This window comes from Balaenoptera borealis, assembly GCF_965194805.1.
Source record: "Balaenoptera borealis genome assembly, chromosome: 8".
NCBI classification, from domain to species: Eukaryota; Metazoa; Chordata; class Mammalia; order Artiodactyla; family Balaenopteridae; genus Balaenoptera; species Balaenoptera borealis.
Genome location: NC_138865.1, coordinates 122,587,040 through 122,611,730, shown reverse-complemented (window position 1 = coordinate 122,611,730; position 24,691 = coordinate 122,587,040). Strand labels below are relative to the sequence as shown.

Below are 24,691 nucleotides of genomic sequence, written 5' to 3'. Positions count from 1 at the left end.
GAGGAGATGCCTCCAGGTCACTGCCATCAGACCCCTCTTTTTAGGGTAAATTTTACTCCTCCTGAATATCCTGAGGGTCAGGGTAGCTAGTGGTTAGGAGCTTGGACTTCGGCTCAGTCTAGCTGGAATCCTTACTGGTTCCTGCAGAACAAATTTCTGAGCTTCCTCAGTCTCCAGTCTGTAAAGTGGGAGCGTTACCCACTCCCTGCAGTAATGAGGGGTCCTGCCAATGAAGGTCGAGTAGGGAACTGGGACTTCTACCCCATGTAGAAGTCACAAGGCAGAAGACCCCTGCCTCTTATGGGTCAGGATCAGAGACTCAGCTAACACAGGGTTAAATAAGATCCAGAGTCTCAGAAAAACATGTGGAAATGTCCAGGTTTCAATCAAAACTCATTCATCAAAAAGCCAGGAAGATCTCAAACTGAACGAAAAAAGACAATCAGTAGATTCCAACACTAAGATAACAGAGATATTAAAATTATCTGACAAAGATTTTGCAGCAGTGATGATAAAAGTGCTACCACAAACAACTGCAAACATATTTGAAACAAACCAAAAAAACAGAAAGTATCATGAACGATGTAAAGAAGAATCAAATGAAAATTTTATAACTGAAAGCTGCAATAACCAATATAAAAAGCTAAGAGGATGGGCTTGACAGCAGAAGAGAGGGAACAGAGGAAAGAGTCAATGAACTGAATAACAACAGTACAGTATGAATGTGAATGACAGAGAGAAATTAGGCTGCAAGATGGAGGAGGAGCAGTGGGGGGAGGGGAAGTAGAAGAACAGAAGGGGGGGAGGAGGGAGCCTCAAGGACCTATTGAGTGACTCCCAAACAAAATAAACTCAAAGATATCCACAAAATATATCATAGTCAAACTTCTGAAAACTAAAAACAAAGAAAAAATCTTAATTGTGACAATTAGAAATTTTAAAATGGAATAAATTAGGTGATAATGGAATTATTTTCTTAGGAATGATAATGTTATTATAGCTACATAGGCCAGTGCCCTTATTCTTAGAACACTAGGGATGATACTTCATAATACCTACAACTTTTAAATGGCACAGCAAAATATATAATACAGGAAGGAAAAAGATTGCAAAATTAAAATTTATTGAATTTAGGTGGAGCATATACGTTGTTCATTGTACTACCCAACTATCCTCTGAAAACTTTCATAATAGAAGTGGATATATATATATGAATATATATATATTCAGAAGAGCCAGAGAAACACATCCCTATAAGGGAAAATAATTCAAAGGACAGTGAATTTCTCATCATAAATCATGGAGATCAGAAGGAAGTAGCACAATATTTTCAAATGCTGAAAGAAAAGAAGTGTGAACCTAGACACCAGTACCCAGCAAAAATATCTTGCGGGAATGAAGGAGAAATCAGGATATTCTCAGATGAAGAAATACTAAGAGAATTTGTCACCAGCAAACCTATTTTCAAAGAGTGACTTTAAAAAGTTCTCTAAATAAAAAGAATATGATCAAAAAAAAGGAATCATTGACCATAAGGAAGGAAGAAGAATGGAAAGAATAAAAATAAGGGTAAATATCAATACAATACAGTTTCCTAAATTATGTTTTCTAAACTATGCTTGTGGTTGAAACAAAAATTATAGCACTCTCTGATGCAGTTCTAAATACATGTAGAGGGGATTCCCCGGTGGCACAGTGGTTAAGAATCTGCCTGCCAATGCAGGGGACACGGGTTCGAGCCCTGGTCCGGGAAGATCCCACATGCCACGGAGCAACTAAGCCCACGCGCCACAACTTCTCAGCTTGCGCTCTAGAGCCTGCGAGCCACAACTACTGAGCCTGCGTGCCACAACTACTGAAGCCCGTGCGCCTAGAGCCCGTGCTCCACAACAAGAGAAGCCACCGCAATGAGAAGCCCACACACCGCAACGAAGAGTAGTCCCTGCTCGCTGCAACTAGAGAAAGCCCGCACACAACAATGAAAACCCAGTGCAGCCAAAAATATAAAATAAATGAAATAAATAAATTTTAAAAATAAATAAATACATGTAGAGGAAATATTTAAGATAATCACACTATACATTGGAGAGGATAATGGGACATAAGTTGCATAAAATTTCTATACTTCACTCAAACTGGTAAAACTACACCAATAGACTGGGATAAATTATGTATATATAATGCAATACCCAGAGCAACCACTAAAAATCCTCTACAAGGATACACTTAAAAATACTATAGATAAATCAAAACGGAGTTCTAAAGTACATTCAAATAACCCACAGGAAGGCAGGAAAAAGAAATCAAAGAAATAAAAAACAGAGAGCTCAAACAGAAACAAAAATTAAAATAGTGGACTTAAGCCCTAACAGAGCAATAATTATATTACACGGAAATGGTCTAAATAAACCAAATAAAAGACAGAATTGGTATAACGGATTAACAAATATGATCCAACTATATGCTGTCTATAAGAAACTCACTTCTAATATGATGATGCAGGCAAGTTGAAAGTAAAAAGATAAAAAAAGTTACTTCATGCACATATTAATCAAACAAAAGCTGGAGTGACTACAGTAACATCGATAAAGTAGACTTCATAGCAAATAAAACTACTAGAGACACAGAGCAACATATAATAATAAAGTCTACCCAGAAGACACAGCAACACTAAACATGCACAGGCACACCTGGGATATATTTTGGGTTTCGTTCCATACCCCCACAATAAAATGAGTATCACAATAAAGGAAGTCACATGAATATTCTGGTTTCCCAGTGCATACAAAAGCTATGTTTATACTATACTGTAGTCAACTAATTGTGCTATAATAGCATTATGTCTAAAAAAATGTACATACCTTAATTTTAAAATATTTTACTGCTAAAATATGCTAACCATCATCTGAGCCTTCAACAAGTCATAATCTTTTAGGAGTGTTTGAAATATTCCAAGAATTAACGAAATGTGACACAGAGACAAAAAGTGACCCAATGCTTTTGGAAAAAATGGCGCCAACAGATCTGCTCTATGCAGGGTTGCCACAAGCCTTCGATTTGTGAAAAAACGCATTATCTACAATAAAGTGGAGCTCAATAAATGAGGTGTGCCTGTATGTACTCAACAACAGAGCCACGAAATATGTGAAGCAAAAACCAATAGAGCTGTAAGGAAAAATAGACAAATGCACAACTATAAATGGAGACCTCAGCACCCACCTTGACAACTGACAGAACAACCAGACAGAAAATCAGCAAGGATTCAGAAGACTTATTAACACCTTCAACAAACAGGATCTAATCCACATTTATAGAACTTGCCACACAAAAACAGCAGTGTACATATTCTTGCCAAGTGCCCATGAAACATAAACAAAGATAGGCCATATCTTGAGCTTAAAATAAACCTTACCAAATTTAAAATAACCAAAAATCATACAGTGTGTTCTCTGACCACATGGAATCAAGCTAGAAATTAATAACAGAAAGATACTGGAACATCTCCAAACATTTGGAAACTAAACAGCACATTTCTAAACAATCTACAGATCAAAGAAAAGTCTAGAGGAAAATTTAAGAACACATGGAACTGAATTAAACTGCAAATACAGCATACTAAAATGTGTGAGACACAGCTAAAGTGTACTGAGAGGCAAATTTAATATGCCATGTGCATACACTAGAAAAGAAGAAACGTCTCAAATCATGCATCTAAGCTCTCACCACAAGAACTGAGAAAAAAAAGAGTAAAATACACCCAAAGCAAACAGAATGCAGAAAATAATAAAAATAAGGGCAGAAATAAGTAAAACTGAAAAAAAAGAAAGAAAAAAATCATTGAAACTAAGAGCTGGTTCTTTGAAAAGATCAATAAAATTGACAAACTTCTAGCAAGACTAACCTAAACCTCCCAAAAGAGAGAGATCAAGAGAGAAGACACAAATTACCAATATAAGAAATGAGACAAGGGCTATCACTACAGACCCTGCAGACATCAAAAGGATAATGAGCGACTACTGTGAACAACTCTACACACATAAATTTGACAATTTAGACTAAATGGACTACGTCCTCAAAAAACACATACTACCACAACTCACTCAACAGGAAATAGATAATTTGAAGATCCCTAAAACTATTAAGGAAATTGAATCCATAAGTTTAAAATTCCCTAAAAAGAAATCTCCTGGCCCAGTTGGATTCACTGCAGAATTCTACCAAATATTTAAAGAAGAATTCACAACATTTTTACACAATGGCTTCCAGAAAATAGAACAGAGAAGGGAACACTTCCAAATCCATTTTTGGAAGCTTGTATTATCCTGATATCAAAACCATACAAAGACAGTACCAAAAAAAAAACAAAAACAAAACAAAACAAAGCAAACAAATGACAGACCAATAGCCCTCATGAATACAGATGCAAAAATCCTTAACAAAATATTAGCAAATACAATTCAGCAATATATAAAAAGGAATTATATACCATGACCATGTTTGTTCCAGGAAGTAAGTCTGGTTCAATACTCAAAAATCAATCATTGTAATCCACCATATTAACATGCAAAGGAAGAAAGAGTCACATGATCATACCAATGCAGAAAGAGCATTGGATGAAATCTGACACTGACAAGAAGAAATCTGATTCATGACAAAAAGTCTCAGAAAAAAAATAGAGGGGAATTGCCTCAATTTAATAAAAAGCATCTACAAAAACCTACAGCAAACGTTATACTTAATGGGGAGAGTCTGAATGTTTTCCTCCTAAAACTGGGAACAAGGCAAAGGTGTCCACTCTCATTCAACTTAGTACTAGAAGTCCTGGTCAGTGTAATAAGACAAGAAAAGGAATGAGAAGGGAGACAGATTGGAAAGAAAGAGATAAAACTGTCCCTATTTGCAAATGACATACTTGTCAACATAGACAATTCCAAAGAATCTTAAAAAAAAAAGAAAAATCTCCTGGAACTAATAAGTGCATTCAGCAAGGTTGCAGGATTAGAGATAAATATACAAAAATGTACTGTTTTTCTATATACTAGCAGTGGACATGTGGACACTGAAATTTTAAATATAATACCATTTGTACTCATGCAAAAATAAAAGAAAAACTTAGATGTAAATCTAACAAAACATGCATAGCTCTTGAATCCTGAAAACTATAAAATACTGATGAAATAAGTCAAACAAGATACTGTAAAACTCTTAGAGGAAAACATAGGAAGAACACTCTTTGACATAAATCACAGCAAGATCTTTTTTGACCCACCTCCTAGAGTAATGGAAATAAAAACAAAAATAAACAAATGGGACCTAATGAAACTTAAAAGCTTTTGCACAGCGAAGGAAACTGTAAACAAGATGAAAAGACAACCCTCAGAATGGGAGAAAATATTTGCAAACGAATCAATGGACAAAGGATTAATCTCCAAATATATAAACGGCTCATGCAGCTCAATATTAAAAAAACAAACAACCCAATCAAAAAATGGGCAGAAGATCTAAATAGACATTTCTCCAAAGAAGACATACAGATGGCCAAGAGGCACATGAAAAGCTGCTGAACATCACTAATTATTAAAGAAATGCAAATCAAAACGACAATGAGGTATCACCTCACACCGATTAGAATGGGCATCATCAGAAAATCTACAGGCAACAAATGCTGGAGAGGGTGTGGAGAAAAGGGAACCCTCTTGCACTGTTGGTAGGAATGTAAATTGATACAGCCACTATGGAGAACAGTATGGAGGTTCCTTAAAAAACTAAAAATAGAATTACCATATGACCCAGCAATCCCACTACTGGGCATAGACCCAGAGAAAACCATAACTCAAAAAGACACATGCACCCCAATGTTCACTGCAGCACTATTTACAATAGCCAGGACATGGAAGCAACCTAAATGTCCATCGACAGACGAACGGATAAAGAAGATGCGGCACATATATACAATGGAATATTACTCAGCCATAAAAAGGAATGAAACTGGGCCATTTGTAGAGACGTAGATGGACTTAGAGACTGTCATACAGAGTGAAGTAAGTCAGAAAGAGAAAAACAAATATCGTATATTAACACATAGATGTGGAACTTAGAAAAATGGTACAGATGAACCGGTTTTCAGGGCAGAAATAGAGACACAGATGTAGAGAACAAACGTATGGACACCAAGGGGGGAAGCGGAGGGGGGTGGGGGTGGGGGTGGGATGAATTGGGAGATTGGGATTGACATGTATACACTGATGTGTATAAAATTGATGACTAATAAGAACCTGCTGTATAAAAAATAAATAAATAAAATTCAAAAAAAAAAAGAAATCAAATAAGGTCTACATAAATGGAGAGACGTACCATGTCCACAGATTGGAAGACTCAACATAGTAAAGATAACAATTCTCTGCAAATTAACACACAGGTTTTATACAATTCCTGTGAAGATTCTGCATATACATTGACAAGATTATTCCAAAATTTATATGGAAGCAAAGAAATTAGAATAGCTAAAACAGTTTTTTTTTTTAAATTTACTCTTAAACACTTTTCTTAAAAAAAGAATAAAGTGGGAGGAATGAGTCTGCCCAATTTTGAGACTTAAATAGTTACAGTAATCAATACAGCGTGAAACTGGTAGAGGGATGGACACACGGATCTACGGAACAGCAGTAGACCCACACAAACATGCCCAGCCGACTTCTGACAGAGACACAAAACACTTCAGTGGAGGAAATACACCGTATAGCCTTTCCAGCAAGTGCTGGAGCAACTGGATAGCCACGCACAGGAAGAAAACAAACAAAAAAGAATCTCAACTTAAGCCTCACTCCTGATACAAAACTAACTCAAAATGGATCCCAGACTTACACATAAAATATAGAATGATAAAACTTTCAGAAAAAAAGAAAAATAGGAGAAAATCATCATGACCTAGGGCTGAAAAGAGTTCTTAGACTCAAAACCACAAGCCCTATCCATAAAAGGAAAAACTGATAAACTGGACTTCATTAAGATTCAAAACTTTTGCTCTGCAAAAGTCCCTGTTATGAGGATGAAAAAATAAGCTACAGATTGGGAGAAAACTGACTAGTAACTAACAATCCAATTAGAACCTGAGCAGAATATATGAACTGACACTTCCCCAAAATGGAGATACAGATGGCAAATAAGTCCATGAAAAGATGTCCAACATCATTGGCCATTAAGGAAATTCAAATCAAAACCACCATGATGTATCACTGCATACCTATCAAAATAGCTAAAATAAAAAATAGTGACAACACCAAACTCTTGTGAGGATATGGAGAAACTAGATCACTCATACATTCCTGGTGGGAATTTAAAAAACTGTAAAATGGTACTGCCACTCTGGATAACAGTTTGGTAATTTGTTAAAAAACTAAATATGCAACTGCAATACAGCCCCGTAATTGCACTCCTGGGCGTTCATCCCAGAGGAATGGAAACTTATGTTCACACAAAACCTGTGCATGGATGTGCAGAGCAGCCTTGTGGGTGGTATTTCAAAAACTGGAAACAACCCACATGTCCTTCAACAGGTGAATAGTTAAAGAGACAATGGACAGTAAAGAGAAACAAAGTATAGACACATGCAACAGCGTGATTCAATCATCCTCAGAGAGTCATCCTGAGTGAACAAAGCCAATCCCAAAAGGCACCATTCCATTTGCATAATGTTCTTAAAGTGACAAAATGATGGACATGGAGACTGGATTGTGGCTGTCAGGGACTGAGAAGCAGTGAGGTCAGAGGAAAGTGGGAGCAGATACAAAAGGGCAACAGGAGGGGTCCCGGTGGGGATGGAGTTTCTGTGTCTTGACTGTGCCATTGTCGACATCTTGGTTGTGAAATTGTGCTACAGCTTCACAGGACATTACCCTCAGAACCCTCTCTGCATATTGTGCATCTACAATTAGCTCAAAATAAGATATTTAGTTTTTTAAAAGGGGATGTTAATAACAGCATCTAGCCCAGGATGGTTGTAGGATGATTACATTAACAGACCAGCCAGCATGCAGGAAACTTCATGGAAGAGTCAGCTTGTACCTTTTGTTCTCCCTTCCATGTCTCAGGAGCTCACGCTGCCCACCTCCCTCTGCCCACCTGCTCTGGTGCTTTCACCAGAGGGCTCTGCACCCCCACTGCCCACCTCCCAGGCTGGGGACCCAGAGAAGCACAAGTAAGTGCACCACCCCAGGGGTCTTACGCCCTGGAAAGAGCCCCTCATGGAGACTGAGTCCAGGCCATGCGGGCAGGGACAGGGCTGGAGGGGTCTTGCACGTGCCTCTGCTGTGTCCTTGCATCAGTGTGTGTTGCAGGGCTGGTCGGTCTTGGACTGTACCCCAGTGGAAACACTGTGCCCCAGAATTGATTCGGTGACGGGAAGAAGGGAGCTCTTGCTTCACGCCCGTCCCCTCCCCATCACTGCATTCTCAGAACCCAGACCCGAGATCGCAGGTGCAGGGCCCGCAGGCACAGGGGGTGGCAGGGCTGGCGGCTCCCTCAGGGATTCCCACCCTCAGACTGGAGGCTTCACCACGCCCAGGACACCCCCGGACCTCCCCCGGGCTCAGCAGCGCCCCCCGACCCCTGCCCCGGTCCAGGCTGGAGAGGGTCCTAGGGTGGGCGGGCAGCCCTGCCTTCAGCCCGTCCTCAGTGCCTGGTGCTGCGGTGTGTTGTCAGGCCCGGGAGGCTGACAACAGACCTGGAGGAGTGAGAAAGGGCCCACGGCCAGCGGAAGGTGAGGTGGGGAGGAAGACGCTGGCCCTACAGCCGCCTCACCCGGGCCCACAACATGGCAACCACAGCACAGCCGGGCCTGGAGCCACACGATCGCCCGGGGTCAGTCACATGGCACCCTGTGCCCATCGGGGCCGGGGCAGGCTCCCTGCTCTCCCAGCTGGATTCCAATCCCACAGTATTTGCTGCACACTGGGAACCGGGGCACCGAGGCAGTGGGGCCAACGGACGCTCATCAGAGGAGCCTGGGGTCTGAGCACAGCCTATTATGGACTAAACTGTGTCCCCCCCCCCAAATTCCTGTGTGAAGCTCTAACCCCCAGAGGGACTGTATTTGGAGACGAGGCTCTTAGGAGGTAAATGCTTAAACAAGGTCAAAAGGATGGGCTTTAATTTAATAGGATGAATCTAACCGAACACGAAGAGAACCCAGAGACCTCTGCACACACGGAGAAGCAGTCCCGTGAAGACACAGTGGGAAGGCCACCGCCTGCAGGCAGGAAGAGGGCCTCGCCTAAAGCAACCCTGCGGGCACCTTGATCTCGGGCGTCCAGCGTCCAGACGGTGAGACGGTGAACGTCTGCTGTCTCAGCCCCTGACCCCCGTCTGTGGCCTCTGTTACAGCGCCTGAACTAACACAGCTCTCAGGGGGAACGTCCGTCAGCAGGGAGGGGCTGTCACGGAGCCAGCCGGTAGGGAAGCCCCTTGGGGCGAGGAAAGGGCAGAGAGGCCCGCCAGGTGGGGACGGGGGTGGGTGGTGAGCTGAGAGAAGACAGACGCACAGCCCATCCCACAGGAAGCAGGGGGCCCAGCCGTGCGCACGGGCTCTTTCTCTCCAGGAGGGGCTGTAGTGTCGGGGACTCTTTGAGAGTGGCCCCCCGGGGGGAGGCTGAGACCCAGAGAAAGAGGGGCACAGTGGGGCAGCAGCGAGGCGGCTGGCTGCGTGAGCAACAGGACACCCAGGCGCCTGTGACAGGTGACCTGCGGGATCTGCGAGTTCCAGGTCCGTGTGAGTGCAGATGGGCTGCAGGCGGTGGGGAGGCCCTGGGTGGAGATGAGGCCTGGCCTGCCCATCCCTAGAAGGACTTGCTCTCCCGTCCCCTTCCCCAGGCCAGGGACCGGCTTTGGCTCCAGGCCTAGTAACCCAAGAAGACATTAGCCACCATTCTCACCTCCAGGTGAATCTGCAGCTCTGGGCTCAGCGGTGTGAAGTGGGGGTGAGGGGAGCCGCCTGGAGCTGAGCGGGAAGACAGAGCCCAAGGCCCAACTGCCCCACCCACCCAAACAGCTGCAGGTGTACCCACCACCCATGGGCAAATGCTCCCGCCCTCCCCAGGCATGAACTTGACCTCCTGTGACCTCTGCAGGTGCACCAGGCACAGGATACATGGATAGGTGAGCAGTTGCCCCGGGCCACCTCTCAGAGGCACTCGGGGCTTGGCATCCTGTGGGCACCAGGCGGCGGCAGCCCCAGGGGGCCCAGCACCCGGGACGAGAGCCGGCAGCGCGGCACAGCGCGGCTGAGCTCCAGGTCTGAGGCCGGGCAGCCTGCATTCCCTGTCCTGCCAGGACCCCCAGGCCCTTGGAGCTGGGCGGTGGGGCCTCTCCCTCAACACATGGGGCGGGGTCTGCAGGCAGCGGCCAGGAGGGGCCTGGCTCTGGCTCCCCACACCCCCCAGAAGAGTGACAAGAACCCTAAATCAGAGGAAGACGGGGGAGGAGGAACGGGGCGGGGGGCAGAGACACAAGCAGGGGAGTAAGCTGCTCCTCCGTAAACACCCAGCGGCGAGCGCGAGGAGGGAGGCTGGGATCCCCCCCGACCCGCCCGCCTCGGGGGTCACACAGCCCAGCACGGGGCTCCGGGCCTGTCCCCAGGGACTGACAGGCCCCGTGGGAGGCCACTGGCAGGAGGCAGGCACCTGGGGGCCGGGCACAGGGTGCCTCCCCCCAACTCCGACCCGGCCACACAGCACAGGAGGCCTGCAGAGCCCGGGGCCGGGCCTGCTCTGAATCGTCAGTGAAGCCTCGGGGACGCTGCCTGGAGCGTAATAATGGGGGCCGGACAGCTCCCTTCTGCCGCTCCAGGGGCCACTTGTCAGACCTCAGGCCCCTCCTCTGTCCCGACCGCTTCCAGCCTCAGGTGGGGACGGGAGAGAAAGTCCGGCAAACCCCCAACCTGACCAGGCATCACAGACCCCGCCTGCAGGACCACAGTCACAGGACGCAGGAGGAGCCCACGGGCGGCGGCTCCAGCCCTGAATGCGAGCTCTAGTGCCCGCGCTCGGACACGCCCTGGGGCCGGCCCACGTCCAAACCCACTGCCGCTGGTCACTCAGACACGGTGTCCCTAGTCACCTCAAACCTGGGCACAGCGTCCCCCACGGCGAGGCACAGCGTCCCTGGCTGCCACACGTGGACACAGGGTCACCGTGCACCTCGGCCCGTACCTGCTGGCCCCTCCTCACCCAGGGCAATGTCCTCCGCGGCCCGGCCTCCCCACAGCGCTCTCCCGCGCCCTCTGACCAACTTCGCCTCCATGCCCAGTGCAAATGCCTCTCCCTAGCGGCGCCACAGGACGCCCAGGCCAGGGAGGGAGGACCCTGAGCTCTAATTACAGGTCCTGGAGAGAAATCCCGGCTTAATTTGGAGTGAAATGAGAGGCTGTGGTTGGAAATGTCCCCTTCGGGAGTCACCTGTCTGAGCTGGGACACGTTTCTCTGCTGTCTCCGAGGAAGGCTCCAGGCTGGGGCTGGGGCTGTGACGGGGGCAGGGACACCCATGGCCTCGGGGTCCTCTGCCAGCACAAAGAGGTCCCCGGGCTCTGAGGGGACCCTGTTGCTGCCCCTACTCCCAGCTGCCATCAACCTGTCAGGACCGCAGGGTGGGCTGGGGGCTGCCGACGGGATGGGGAGGGAGGAGGTGGTGACGTGGGGACACACCAGCTACAGACAGGCTGGGGACGCGGGTGCCACACTCGGGGGTGCCAGCGGGTTTCCTGAGGACAATCAACCAGACCAGTGCTTCCTGCAGCTCCACCCCAGTCCAAGCCCCCTCGCCTCCCTGGGGCACTGCTCCCAGCCCAGGACCGGCCCCTGCACCCGGAGCCCCCCCAGCAGGCCCCGCGGCCTCCCTGCATCCTCACCCTCCGCCCCCTCCCGGGCTCCGGACACCTCTGCTTAAGGTCCTTCTTAGGGACCTTCCCTGACCCCGTGAAGGGGAACTTCACCGCACCCCGCCCCGGCCTCCTGCTCCACCGCCCCGCGTGGCAAGACCCTGGCTCCCCTCGTCCACCCAGGACACGACTCCAGCGCTCTGGCTGCGTCGCCGCTACTCCCTGCCTCCCGGACCTGGCCCGTCTGCACACAGGCTCCGGCCCCCACCTAATTAAACCCTCCGCCCCTCCCCTCCCCACTGCCACCGCCCAGTCCTCTGCCGGCTTTGCTGTAAAACTCCCTCAAAGGTGGAAGAGCTGCCCCAGGTGCTCACCACGCACCCTTCCCATTCCCGCGGGACCTTCCCCTGCAAGCTCTTGGGAGACCCCATCAGCCGCACGGTGCCCAACGCCGCGCTCAGCCGCCCATCCTCCTCTCGCTCCTGCCTCCTCGGCACCGTCCCCAGCCACCTCACCAACGTATCAGCTCTGGGGTCCCGGGGTTCAGTCGTGGGCAGCTTCTCCTCCAAACTCCCCACTCCCTGGGGATCCTGTCCGGTCTCAGGCTCTCAAGGCCACAGATACACCTGTGTCCTGGTATTGACACCGCCAGCCAAGCCCTCTCCCCAAGTATCTAGATGGCTCATCCCCTCACATCCCTCAAAAGTCACCTCACTAGTGAGTCTCCTCTGACCACCGACACCAAGCAACAGCCCCCCAGTCCACACCGCGTTCTCCTTGAGCCCCTTCCTACATGGGAAGACGAAGCACGCTACCGTCACAGAAGGAGCGGTCTCCAGGGCACACCTGCCCCCAGGCGCCGTGATGCGGCCGTGACCTGCCCTTGCCGAGCCTCTGCGCACAGAGAGGACACAGCGCGGGGCAGGGAGACGGGGCCCCCCAAGAACGCAGCCCACGGGGCAGGCGCCTGGGGGTCTTGTTCACTGCTGTGTCCTCAGCACCAGGCAAAGGCTCACTGAATCTGAATAAATGAGTGATCAAGGGACGGTGAGTGGGCGGGGCAGTGCCGGGCGGGGCAGCTCGAGGAGCTGGAAACGCGTGGACAGGACGCAGGACAGAGGGCGGCAGGCAGGGCAGCCCCTCACCTGGCTCCGTGGCCAGGACTAGATGCTGTGCCCCCTGCAACGCCAAGCGTGCACCCAGGCGCAGTTTACAGGTGAGGACATGAGGTTAAGAGGCTTCCCTGATGCAGGGAGCGGCCCTCGTTCCATCAGGGCCCTCCCACAACCTGCGTGCCAGCCTCAGAAGTAGAAGGGAGCCCAGCTGGTCTCTGGGGACAAGTCAGCACCAGGGCCTCCCCGGCCAGAGCCCTTCCCCTCCCCACCATGGGCCTCCGGCCCTCTGAGCACCAATTAAGTCAACCCTAATTAAAAACAACAAAGTAGGGAACTTCCCTGGTGGCGCAGTGGCTAAGAATCTGCCTGCCAATGCAGGGGACCCGGGTTCGAACCCTGGTCCAGGAAGATCCCACATGCCGCGGAGCAACTAAGCCCGTGCGCCACAACTACTGAGCCTGCGCTCTAGAGCCCGCGAGCCACAACTACTGAAGCCCGGGCGCCTAGAGCCCGTGCTCCGCAACAAGAGAAGCTACCGCAATGAGAAGCCCGCGCACTGCAAGGAAGAGTAGCCCCTGCTCGCCGCAACTAGAGGAAGCCCGCGTGCAGCAACAAAGACCCAACGCAGCCAAAAATAAATAAATTAATTAATTTTTTAAAAAGGGAAGGAGAAATAACGTCCCCCCCCCCGCCATGGCTACCCACAGGGACCTCAGCTCAGGAGGGCTTAGAGTTAGGCGTTCTTCCCTGGGTTCCCTGGGGCAAGCACTCACCCCAAAATGGACCAGGGCCTCCCTCCATCACGCACCACACACACACACACGTGCACACATGCACATACATACAGGCACACACACATACAGGTGCACACACGTGCACAGACGCACATGCGCACGCATACATGAGTACACACACAGGTCACGAGTCCCTGGGTGCTGCAAGCAGGAGCAACAGAGCAGCTCCCGCACGTGACTCTGGGACATAGATCACCCTCCCCATCTGGGGGCTCCCCTCCCAACCCAGCGCCACCCCTGGGGACAAGGTGCAGAGAGAGGGGGCCTGGAAACCATTGGTGCCAACTCACAGCGAGAGCAGAGACTCCAGGACCCAGATGAGAGACACAGAACAGGCAGAAAGAAAAAGAGACAGAGAAAGAATGAGAGAGAAAAAGCAAAAAGACACAGAGAAACAGAGACGTCGAGAGGCAAATAAATACCGAGAAGGCAAAGAAGAGATAAAGGGTCAGTGAGGCAGAGAAGATTAGAAATGGGGAGACAAAGACCAAGAGAGTAAGACAAGGAGACAGGGACGGAGGGAAAGAGAGACAGAAACAGGGTTGGCGGGGTAGGAGAGAGGCCCACGAGAAGAAGAGACAGAAGCGAGGAGAGGTAGGAAAGAGGAGATGGAGAAACAGATGGACCGAGGTCAGGATCTCCAAGTCTGGGCTGGGGGCAGAGTTAAGGTCTCGGGACCCTTGGGATCCCCCTGCTGGGGCTCCCAGGAAAGTGAGCCCATCCTCTTCTCTCTTGTGCCCCGGAGAGTGTCGTCAATGGCAAGAGAGAACAGCCACCCTTGGAGGTCTCTCCTAGCCCTCACAGGGGGACGGGGCTCCCTGGACCTGGAATCAGGACATGTTTGTTGGAAGACCCAGGGGTCCTGCCAAGGGGTCGGTGAGGGCTCCTGCCTCCCCGCCTTGCTCCCAGCAGTCCAAACACTCAGCACCATGGAGAGCATCCCCAGAGGCGGGGTCCCACCATCCCGCCCAGCTCCCAGCTGGCCCAAGCACAGAGCACCCTAGCTTCAATAGCCCATTACTTCAGCAGATGCTCCCTGACCCTCCTGGGGGCCCTCCCAGAGCTAGGCTCTGGGGACACCCAGAAAAATAAGACGCCATTCTTATCCTCAGGGACTCACATCTAGAGGGAGAGAGAGATGTAAACAGCCAGCGACGCGCCTCGCCAGCCCGCGCAGTGCCCACTGGACTGTGGGAGCACCCTGCCCTCCGAGGGGCCACGCCCACCTCCAGACCCCCACCAGCAACATCGGTGGGACCTCAGAGGGCTTTCTGTAAAAGCCCCCGCTGCCACCGCCACCGAGGGCAGCAGGCGGGTGTGGGCGGCGCACACCGCACCGCAGGACCGCGCGGCTCCCCGCTCCCTTCCCTTCTCAGTCATTAGGAAAAATGAAAGGAAAACAGCAAGATGCCCGGAAAGCCTATTATATCCGATTTCAGCGGCACCCGTCCCGTCACAGCCGGTGACAGGCTGGTGCCACAGGTGCAAAGACAGAAAGGGAAGCTGAGGCACAAGGCCCACCAGCCCCTCCGTCACCTCCAGGGAGAGACCCTCTGAAGGCGAGGCCACCTCAACTCTGGCCCATGCCAGGCATGCTGCCGGCACCTCTGGGGCCAAGCCACCGGCAGTTCGAGCAGACAGCGGGGCAGGCCCCCCAGGATGGGGCGGGTGAGGGGGGCCTCATTCGGGAGCCCAGAGGCCATTTAGCCAAGTCTGTTTGTCCTCACATGCGGCACAGGACAGAGACCTGGCCGCAGCCTCCTGTCCCTTGGAAGGAGTGTTCTGGGCCACAGTGGGGCTCCGAGCCTCCCTGGGACCACAAGGTCCCAGAAGCAGCGGCTGCAGTCCGCCAGGGCGGGGCCTCTGGGACCTGGGCTGTGCAAACAGGCTCTGTGGAGCAAACACCTAGCCGCTCACCCCCAACCCCAGCCCAGCCCCAGCCTCAGCCTACTGGCCAGAGGAACAGGGCAGAGGCCCTGAACACCCATCAGGCAGATGGAAACACTATGGCCCTGAAGGCTGGGGCCTCCATGATGAAGAGCAGGGCATTCTACCCGCCCTCCAATGCGGCCCAGCCCAAGCTGACTTTCTGGATCTCCTGGGTTGTTCGGAAACCACGAGCTGGCAATTGTTAGGGCCACCCGAGGAGGACAGTGGGTGGCAGGACACACTGATTAAGCGCCTTCCTGGAACCAGAAACTGTGACGACACACCAGCACGGGCTCATCCAAGCACAGCTCCAGGAAGACGTGCCCGAGAACCCTTCAGGCAGGAGACCCAAACACACAAACGTGCCCCCCAGGTCACGGGGCGACAGAGGCAAGGTTGGAGCCCAGGATTTACAGAATAAGGCCCAGAGCCCTCCCCTGCCCTGGTGACCTGCCCACGGCACCAGCAGCTCTGTAAGCAAGCCTCGCCCGAGGACAGAGCACCGTCGACGGCCCCTCAGCCAAGATCACAGCCCAGGCACCTCCTGGGGAGAAACAATGCCCGTCCCACCAGCACCCACCCCGTGAGGACCATCACGAAGCCGGGGCCTCCAGCGTGCCCGACCCCGCCCCTCGCAGAGGGCACCCCGGGCCCAGCACCCACCCCGTGAGGACCACCACGAAGTCCATGACGTTCCAGCCATTCCGCAGGTAGGAGCCCTTGTGCAGGACGAAGCCCAGCGCGATGATCTTGATCCCGGCCTCGAAGCAGAAGATGCCGATGAAGTACGGCTCCGTGTCGTCCTGAGGAGAAGCGCAGAGCAAGGTCACCACCGCCCGGGGTGTGGCAGGCGAGGAAACCCCCCACCACCCACAGACTCGTCTCTTCCATCACGGGCCTGTTTGATCTCTGCCGAGTTCCCCTAACAGGGCAGGTGGCCCTGTCCCCGCAGCCAGCGACACCCGATCACAGTAGGAAGGGGCTCCCACCCCCAGAAGCCCTGCAGCAGGGGAAGCAATAACAACAATGACAAAATTGGGGGGGGGTTTCCCACAATCACTAGGACAATCCTCATGATAACACCTCACATGCATTCAGCACTATTCTCATCCCCATCCTAGAGGAAACTGAGGCACAGAGAGGTCAGGAACTGGGCCGGAGACTCACAGCTTGCTAGAGGCAGAGACAAATCCTAACCCAGAGGTGACCTGGGTCTGATCCTGGGCTCGAACCGCTACGGGGACAACGGCCCAACTCCCGAGAGGACAGCCCAGGACCCACGCATCCCTTCAGCACACACCTTCTGGAGAAGCAAAACATGCACATCTTGGGGGGAGCAAGCATGGCCGGGCCTCAGGGAGCCTCTGGAGGGCGAGGCATCCAGCTGGGCGAAAAGGAAAGGAATTCCGGGCGGAGGGAACAGTGTGAGCAAAAGAATGGGGACAGGAGAGGGCAGGGCCGACACGGGCCGGGACCCTGGTGGCGAGCACAGTGGGGACGAGCTGCGTGCACTCAGGGAGAAGACACACAGACGGGGTGGAGAGTGACCAGGGGCGTCACGCACTTGGGAAGGGTGGCAGACAGAGCCTCGGTGCAGGTGACCCGCAAGCTGGACCAAGGGGACACAGGGGGCGGGTCAGCATGGCAAACAGCCTGAGTGCAGACCACGGACACAGAAGTGGGCAAGGGGGCAGCGGGAAGGTCCTGCCCTCAGGACTATGGGAGCCACGGGGGGACTTGTCCTCCGAAGGCTGCTCTGCCAGGGAGGGTTCTGGCCTCAGGGCCCAGCCTCCAGGGGCTGCAGGGGAGGGGAGGGCCGGACTGGTTCCCTGTGGGTGTTGCCAGTTCCCACTCAGGACCAGCAGCCTGAGCCTTCCTCCCCAGAGAAGCCTGGCCCTCCAGGGCTCTCCCACCTGACCTGGTGAACCCCCAGCCTGGCGTCCACCGTGGCCCGGTTCTCCTGTCCTACCACCCTGATGCTGACTCACGAAGGATCATTCCCCGGAGGCTTCTGGTCTGGTTTAGTTGGAGGGTCCCCTCTCCCCGAGAGAAGAGGCCGCTGACCACCTGCCCTGGGTTAACAGCTGGGCCCCAGCAAACAGATGTTCACAGAAGAAGAGCAAGCCAGCGCCAGGAGACGGGGCGGGGCCCCTCCCCAGACCCCTCCCCAGACCCCTCCCCAGACCCCTCCCCAGACCCCTCCCCAGACCTTCCCTCACAGCTCTTCCCCCAGCCCCACCCTTGATCACACTTGGCTGAGGGCTGGCTCAGGGCAGGGGTGAGACTGCAAGCCCAGGGCTCCAGCTGAAGGCCACTCAGGAAGTTGATGGGTGTGTGGGAAGCGGAGCCCCCAGAGACAGGGAGCTGTGGAGCGCCCCCCCCCAGGCCAGGCTGCCCCTGTGCCACACGGCCCCCGCCCAGGCCGCTGCGTCCGGACTCCCATCCATCTCAGGGGCCTCCAGGCCTCCAGGGGGGCACGTTCTGCTTATTCTCCCCACAGCTCAGCCCCCACCTCCTACAAGCATACCGACCCCCATCACCACAAAGCAAACCCGCCCTCACCTGTGAGGCAGGAGCTCAGACGTGGCTGGACACACGGCTGGCCTACTCAAGCCTGCTGCCGGAGCCTGGCTGCTTGCACACTGGCCTCCCCGCCCCCCGCCCCACCCCGGCCTGTATCCCTCTGGCCCCACCCCTGTTGGACTTCCTTAGAGATGTGACCACGCCCTGTGGCCTGGCGTTCAAGGCTCCCTGCCGGAAACCCCAGTTCCCTCTCACTTTCACCCTCTTCTCCGGCCTCCAGAGTGGACCCCCACCACCAAGCATGTGGCAGGCATGGGGCCCACAACACCAGCAGGAACCTGGGGCCCAAAGAAGGCGAGCGACCCTGTTCGGCTCCACACCTGGGCAAGAGTCACGCAGGGACCACACCCCACTCTGCCCGACTGTGCTGTCTTTCACACTCCTCCTCCCCCCGAGCCCCACAGCAGAAGCCCCTCCTGGCCGTCCTTGCTCCTGGAGAAACGACTGCCCCGTGATCCCCCATCTCCTGGCTGACCACCCAGGCTGTCACTTCCTTGCCTTCTCGTGGTGCCCACCCAACTGAGAGCACCCCCAGGGCAGCCTTACTCTGTCTCCCCTTCCCCACTCCTTGGCCTGGAGTTCAAGGCCTGAGCAGAGCACTGAACAGGCCCTGTTTCATCAACGCTTTTCTCCACTGAAGTTAGGGAAGGAGCTTGGACAGAACCGGTCACTTGCCAGGGTGTGGAAAAGAGGGATCAGCCTCTGGCTGCCCGGTGCCCCCAGAAGTGTCTCCTCCTCGGGGACCTCAGGACCTCCAGCAGCTCTCCAGCCAGGCCCCAGGCTCCCTCTCCAATCCCCGCACCTGCTCTTCCTTCTCTCTGCTCTGAAGCTCGGTCTCTCAGGCCCCTGGGAGCCCACACCAAGCCCAGGCAAAGGGGCCAGGGCAGCAGGGGTGGCTGGGGCTAGGGGACATAACCTCACCCTTGAAATGGGGCTCATCTCCTCAAGCAGCACCCTTCCCCCTGCCCCAGCACCTCCAGACACCTTGACCTGGCATCCTGACTCCTGTGGGTTCTGTACTCCAACACGGGAAAACATAGGGGTCTGGGGAGCTCCAGGCAAGAGTGGTGGAAGCGATATTCGGGACGTTTGGGAAGAAAGCCTGGGAAGGAGTGCTTCCCACGGGAAGCGGCGGGCCCACAGGGAAGGAACTCCAAGCAGAGCCAGGGAAGACAGCTCTGAAGGAGAGGCTGACAGTCCTGAGACCAAGGGCTGCACCTCGGGGGCCGAAGACTATCACAGCCCTGCAGGGAAGGGTGGGCAGCTAGCCCCACCCCCACTCACGGAGCCCGACCCTCCTCAACCTGGGCCATTATGAACGCCCTTCCCACACCCCAGCTTTAGCTCTTAGTTTCTTAGTCCGTGTGGACTGGACAGGTGTAGGGGTGGCTAGTGGCACTGGGCAGAGCAGCTGCCGGCTAAAATGGCCCCTCTCAAGCCACCCTTCCCCAGCAGGGGCTGAGCTGGCTATCCCACTCTCCTGGCCCTTCAGGGAAGTGCTAGCTTCCCGGGTTCTATCCTTTTCCTCCACTGAAGGAGGGGCAGCTGCCCAGACTACCCTGCCCGAGGAAGCTGTGCCCGATCACGGATCCTTAAAGGGTCGTGGAATCAGACAAGCTGCCGCCACCCCACGCCCCGCCCTCAGGCCGGCCGCCACCGCACTCACCAGCCGCTCAGACATGGGCGTCTTGTCTCCGTCGGGGAGGTGCTGCTCCAGTGCCAGCACGATACAGTTGGCGATGATGGTGGCCAGAATCATGTACTCAAACGGAGTGCGTGGGTTAAGGACTGGCCAGGAGGCGCCAAAGAGGAGAGGCGAGGAGACCAAGGCCGACAGCGCGCAGTGCAGCAGCCGGGGCCAGGCCGCCTCCGGAGGGGCTGAGAATGACCGGGTCCGGAGTCCACCCCGCCCTTCCCGCCCTCATCCTCGGGGCTGCCGCGAGGGACGCCTCCGCAGTCGCGGCCACCAGCCCCTCAGCACGTCCCCGCGGCCGTCAGCACCGCGGACAGCGCCTCCGCCGCGGCTCCGCCCGGCTCCCGCGCCCCGAGGGAGGGGGCTGTGGGCCCCCAGCGCGCGGCTGGAGGAAGGACCCCGCGCAGGCGCACACTCCCACCTAAAGACACACGCAGCCACATGTACCTACACAGGCACGTGAGCATACATGTACCGAGAGTCCCGAACGCACGCACGCGCAGCACCGGGTTCATGCTATGCCCGCACACACGCAGGCACCTGCAGCCAGGCGCGCGCACGGGCTCGCGTCCCCCGGGTGCTCACACCTACACAGACACCGATTCGCCCTCGGGTGCCCTCCAGGCTGGCCGCGCGCTCTGCGCCCAGACCGTGGAAGCGAAGGGACGAGCCCAGGGGCAGGGGGCTCCGCCCAGCGTCCACCCCGCTCCCGCGGCCGCTGCCACCACGACCACACACACACACACACACACACACACACACACACACACACAGAAACACACAAACACGCACGCACACGCTGCGCGCGGAGGGGGCCCGGAATCCGCCCCGCCCCCTCCTCGCCGAGCCGACCCGATGCACCTCTCCCCAGGGCGCACCCTCCTCCAGCCCCGGGAAAGATGGCCACTGGGTGCCGCACGCGACCGGCCCCCGCCCCGGCCCCCCGCCCAGGCCGCCCCTCCCAGACCCGGCGAGGCGCGGACGCCCGACGCCGCACCCGTGGCCGTCCCCGCGACCTCGGGCGGCCCCCGGTCCCCGCCCGGCCCCCGGCAGGATATGGCCACTCGGTGATGCGCTTGGCGTATTTGCGGACGACGTTGTCCTCGCTGAAAACGAAGAGCGAGCGGTTGACGGTGAAGCAGTTCTGCTTGACCGGGATGGGGTTGTACAGCGCCATGGTCCGCGCGCGCTGGGCGATCGACTGCTTGTAGAGGACCCGCTGGCCCGGCTGCAGACCCCCAGGGCCCGGGCCGCCCGCCCCGCCGGCCCCGCCGCCCCGGGCCCGCTCCCCGCCGCCGGCGCCCCCATAGCGGCCGCCCAGCTCGTCCCCGAAACGGACCATGGCTCCCGGGCGCTGCGCGCATCCCCCGGCCCGGCGGCCCCGCGGAGATGGGAGGGCGCGGGGCGCGCCTGGCGCTCGTAGTGGAGCAGCCGCGGAGCCGCCGGACCCACACGAGACCTCGCCCGGCAGACCGCCGCCGCACCCGACTCTGCCGCCCGCACCACGCCCTATAAGGGGCCGGTCACGTGGCAGCGCCCGACCAATCCGCGCCCGCCCCGCCTGCCTGGATCCCGCCCGCCCCGCCCCCAGCCGGCCGCCCCCACCCTGTCCCCCGCCGGGTCCGGCCGCCGGCCCTGGGGGCTGCGCCTCGGCCCTCAGCTCCTCCTGGGCTGCGCCCGGGCTGGGCGGCAGCGGTGAGCGTGCGCCCTCCGCGCGTCCCGCCTCGCGCCCGGCCGGCCGCTGGCCAGATGCTGAACTGGGAGGCTCAGGCCAGGAGCTGGGCGGGGCTCGGAGTCCTCGACGGCTCGCTGAGCGGCACAAACGAACCCCTCCTTCCCCCCAGGAGCCATCACCATCGGCGAGACGCTGTAGCCCAAAGGGGGGTGAGGCCCCTAGCTCCCCACGTTTCTTTCCACACCTCACTCCTCCCAGCGGCCACATCGCCCACTCCCCTCCCCCTCGCTGCGGACACCAGCCTCTTCCCAGAAGATGTTGGCTCCCGGCCCTCTCCTGCCATCCTTTCGGGGTCTTCGACATCAGTATAGAGGATGCTTTCAACTCCCTGGTCTTGGGTTTTCAGGATGCACAGCTCTGTCCTGGGGCCCCTCCGCCCTCAGTCGTATCCTGGACTTTCCCATCACCACACACTGAATCAGCTCCAAAACCTCAATTCAGAGATTCCTGCGTCCCACCATTCCTTCGATAAAAATTTAAAGAGAGCCTGTTGTATGCTATTCATCCAGCCAGCCAACCAGCCTCTCCACCAAGCGCCTATTAGATGCCAGGCGCTAGGCTCCCAGCTCAGCCTTCACGGAGCAGACATTCTCCTACAAGGAATGGCAATGTTCACAGTGGGCTTACTTTGTGCCAGGCACTGTTCTACTCGATTCACACATGATTTGCTCATCTGGTCCTCACAACGTCCAAATAAGAAGCCTTTCCCGAGTCAGTGGCAGAGGAGGTAAGCCGAGTGTCCCTTCCACCAGCACGCGGACAGCAAATCAATACTGCCGGCAGCACCAGGTAGCAGCGCTGTGAAAACAGAACAAGGAGATAAGGATGCCGGGGTTGGGGGGAGAGGGGGCGGCTTTTCTACTACCCAGTCAGGGAAGACAACTTTCAGGAAATGATCCTTGAGTGGACCTGAACGTTGTAGAATGAGACAGGACAATGAGTGCAGAGACCCTGGGGTGGCCATGCAGGCCAAGATCTGGGCTCCAGCTTCTGTTTTCAGTGTGATGGGAAGTCAGAGCAGAGTTCTGAGCAGACAGGTGGTCACCTGACTCCTGTTCTAAAAGGATCCCTCTGGCTGCTGGGGAACAGACTGCAGGGGTACAGTGTGCGCATCACCTAGGATGTATTCAGAGGTAAGCAACCCAATTCCCAGGTGTCAGTGACGATACAATAGTTTTAACCTCACTTACTAAGTCATAAAGTATGCCATTTCAGGAACACAGACTCTTCCTATCCCTCTTCCCTCCTATGGTCACCACCTGCACTTTTTGTCCTCATGCTTGTCACCTCATGGCCCAAGGTGGCTGCCATAGCATGAGACATCATGTCTTTACACCACCGTCTCAGATAGGAAGGAACAGGCAGGTGTAAAAAGGACATCTGTTTTTTTAATTTTATTTTATTGAAGTATAGTTGATTTACAATGTTGTATTAGTTTCTGCTATAGAGCAAAGTGGTTCATTTATACATATGTATGTAATAGTTTGCATCTGCTAATCCCAAACTCCTAGTCCATCCCTCCCCCAACCCCCTCCCCCTTGGCAACCACAAGTCTATTCTCTTCGTCTGTGAGTTTGTTTCTGTTTCATAGATAAGTTCATTTGTGTCATATTTTAGATTCCACATATAAGTGATATTATATGATATTTGTGTTTCTCTGTCTGACTTACTTCACTTAGTATGATAATCTCTAGGACCATCCATGTTGCTGCAAGCAGCGCTATTTCATTCTTTTTTTATGACAGAGTAGTATTCCATTGTATATATGTACCACATCTTCTTTATCCATTCATCTGTCGATGGACATTTAGGTTGTTTCCATGTCTTGGCTATTGTAAATAATGCTGCTATGAACATAGGGGTGCGTGTATCTTTTCTAACTATGGTTTTCTCTGGATATATGCCCAGGAGTGGGAATGCTGGCAGTCCCACTGCTGAATGGCGACTCTATTCTCAGTTTTTTGAGGAAGCTCCATACTGTTTTCCACAGTGGCTGCACCAATTTGCATTCCCACCAACAGTGTAGAAGGGTTCCCTTTTCTCCACACCCTCTCCAGCATTTGTTATTTGTGGACTTTTTAACGATGGCCATTCTGGCCGGTGTGAGGTGGTATCTCATTGTAGTTTTGATTTGTATTTCTCTAATAATTAGCAATGCTGAGCATCTCTTCATGTGCCTATTGGCCATCTGTAAGGACATCCATTTAAAAAAATAAACATACAACATCGTTTTATAACAAAGGAAAGGTTTCTCAGGGGCTCCCCGGCACATTTCTCTTTAAACTCCATTGGGCAGACCTGGGCCATGTACCACTCCTGGCTTCAGGAGGATGGGGAAGTGAACGTATGGCAAAGAGGACTAGGAGTGCCATCACCCGCGGAGGTGGGCAGACAGTAGCTCCAAACCAAATCAGGGTTCACTTAGCTGGGAGTGGAAGGGAAGACTGCAGGGGAGGCTGCCAATAGGGCTGTCACACAGAGAAATGGGGAGGCCGGTTAGGAGATTTTAACAGAAGCCCAAGAGAGAGGTGGTGTGGTTTGGACCAGGGGCATGATGCACAGTGGCCCTATCGTAGAGCTGACTGAAGTGCTGATGTGTCCGTTGTGAGACGTGAAAGAGAAAGTGGAGGCTCTTAGTTTTTTACCTAAGCAACTGTGGACTGATGCTCTTTACTGAGACAGGAGATGAGGGAAGAGCTTGTTGGTCACAGGATTCTGCATTTAACATAGAAGTGGAGATGTTGGGTAGGCAGTTGGATATCGCAAGGGAAGCTCAGAGGAGAGGTCACAGCTGAAGACGTGAATCTGGAAGCTGTGTGAATACTTCCTGTCTGACCCTCCCACCCTCTCCACCCTTCCCACTTTGTGCCGTGTGCTGACCTGTTACCGAACCAAACTTGGGTCTGCCTGGCTGCACACAGTAAAGTCAACCTGTTGCCACCGGGTTGTGGTGAAGGAAAGTGCAGCGTTTGT

The 24,691-nt window shown here is 54.0% G+C and overlaps 1 protein-coding gene across 5 annotated transcripts in view; it reads right to left on the bottom strand.

Moving 5' to 3' along the window:
* Positions 1–21,447, bottom strand: part of CACNA1B (calcium voltage-gated channel subunit alpha1 B) — a 185,852-nt gene extending 164,405 nt beyond the window's left edge. For all 5 annotated transcript variants that reach the window (XM_082403125.1, XM_082403129.1, XM_082403127.1 and 2 more), the window contains exons 1-3: positions 21,043–21,447; positions 19,957–20,063; positions 16,371–16,510 (exon numbers count right to left, since the gene is read on the bottom strand). In XM_082403125.1, the coding sequence (XP_082259251.1) occupies positions 16,371–16,510; positions 19,957–20,063; positions 21,043–21,325 (530 nt within the window). In that variant the 5' untranslated portion in view covers positions 21,326–21,447. The remainder of the gene's footprint in view (positions 1–16,370; positions 16,511–19,956; positions 20,064–21,042) is intronic.
* Between the last annotated feature and the right edge of the window lie 3,244 nt (positions 21,448–24,691).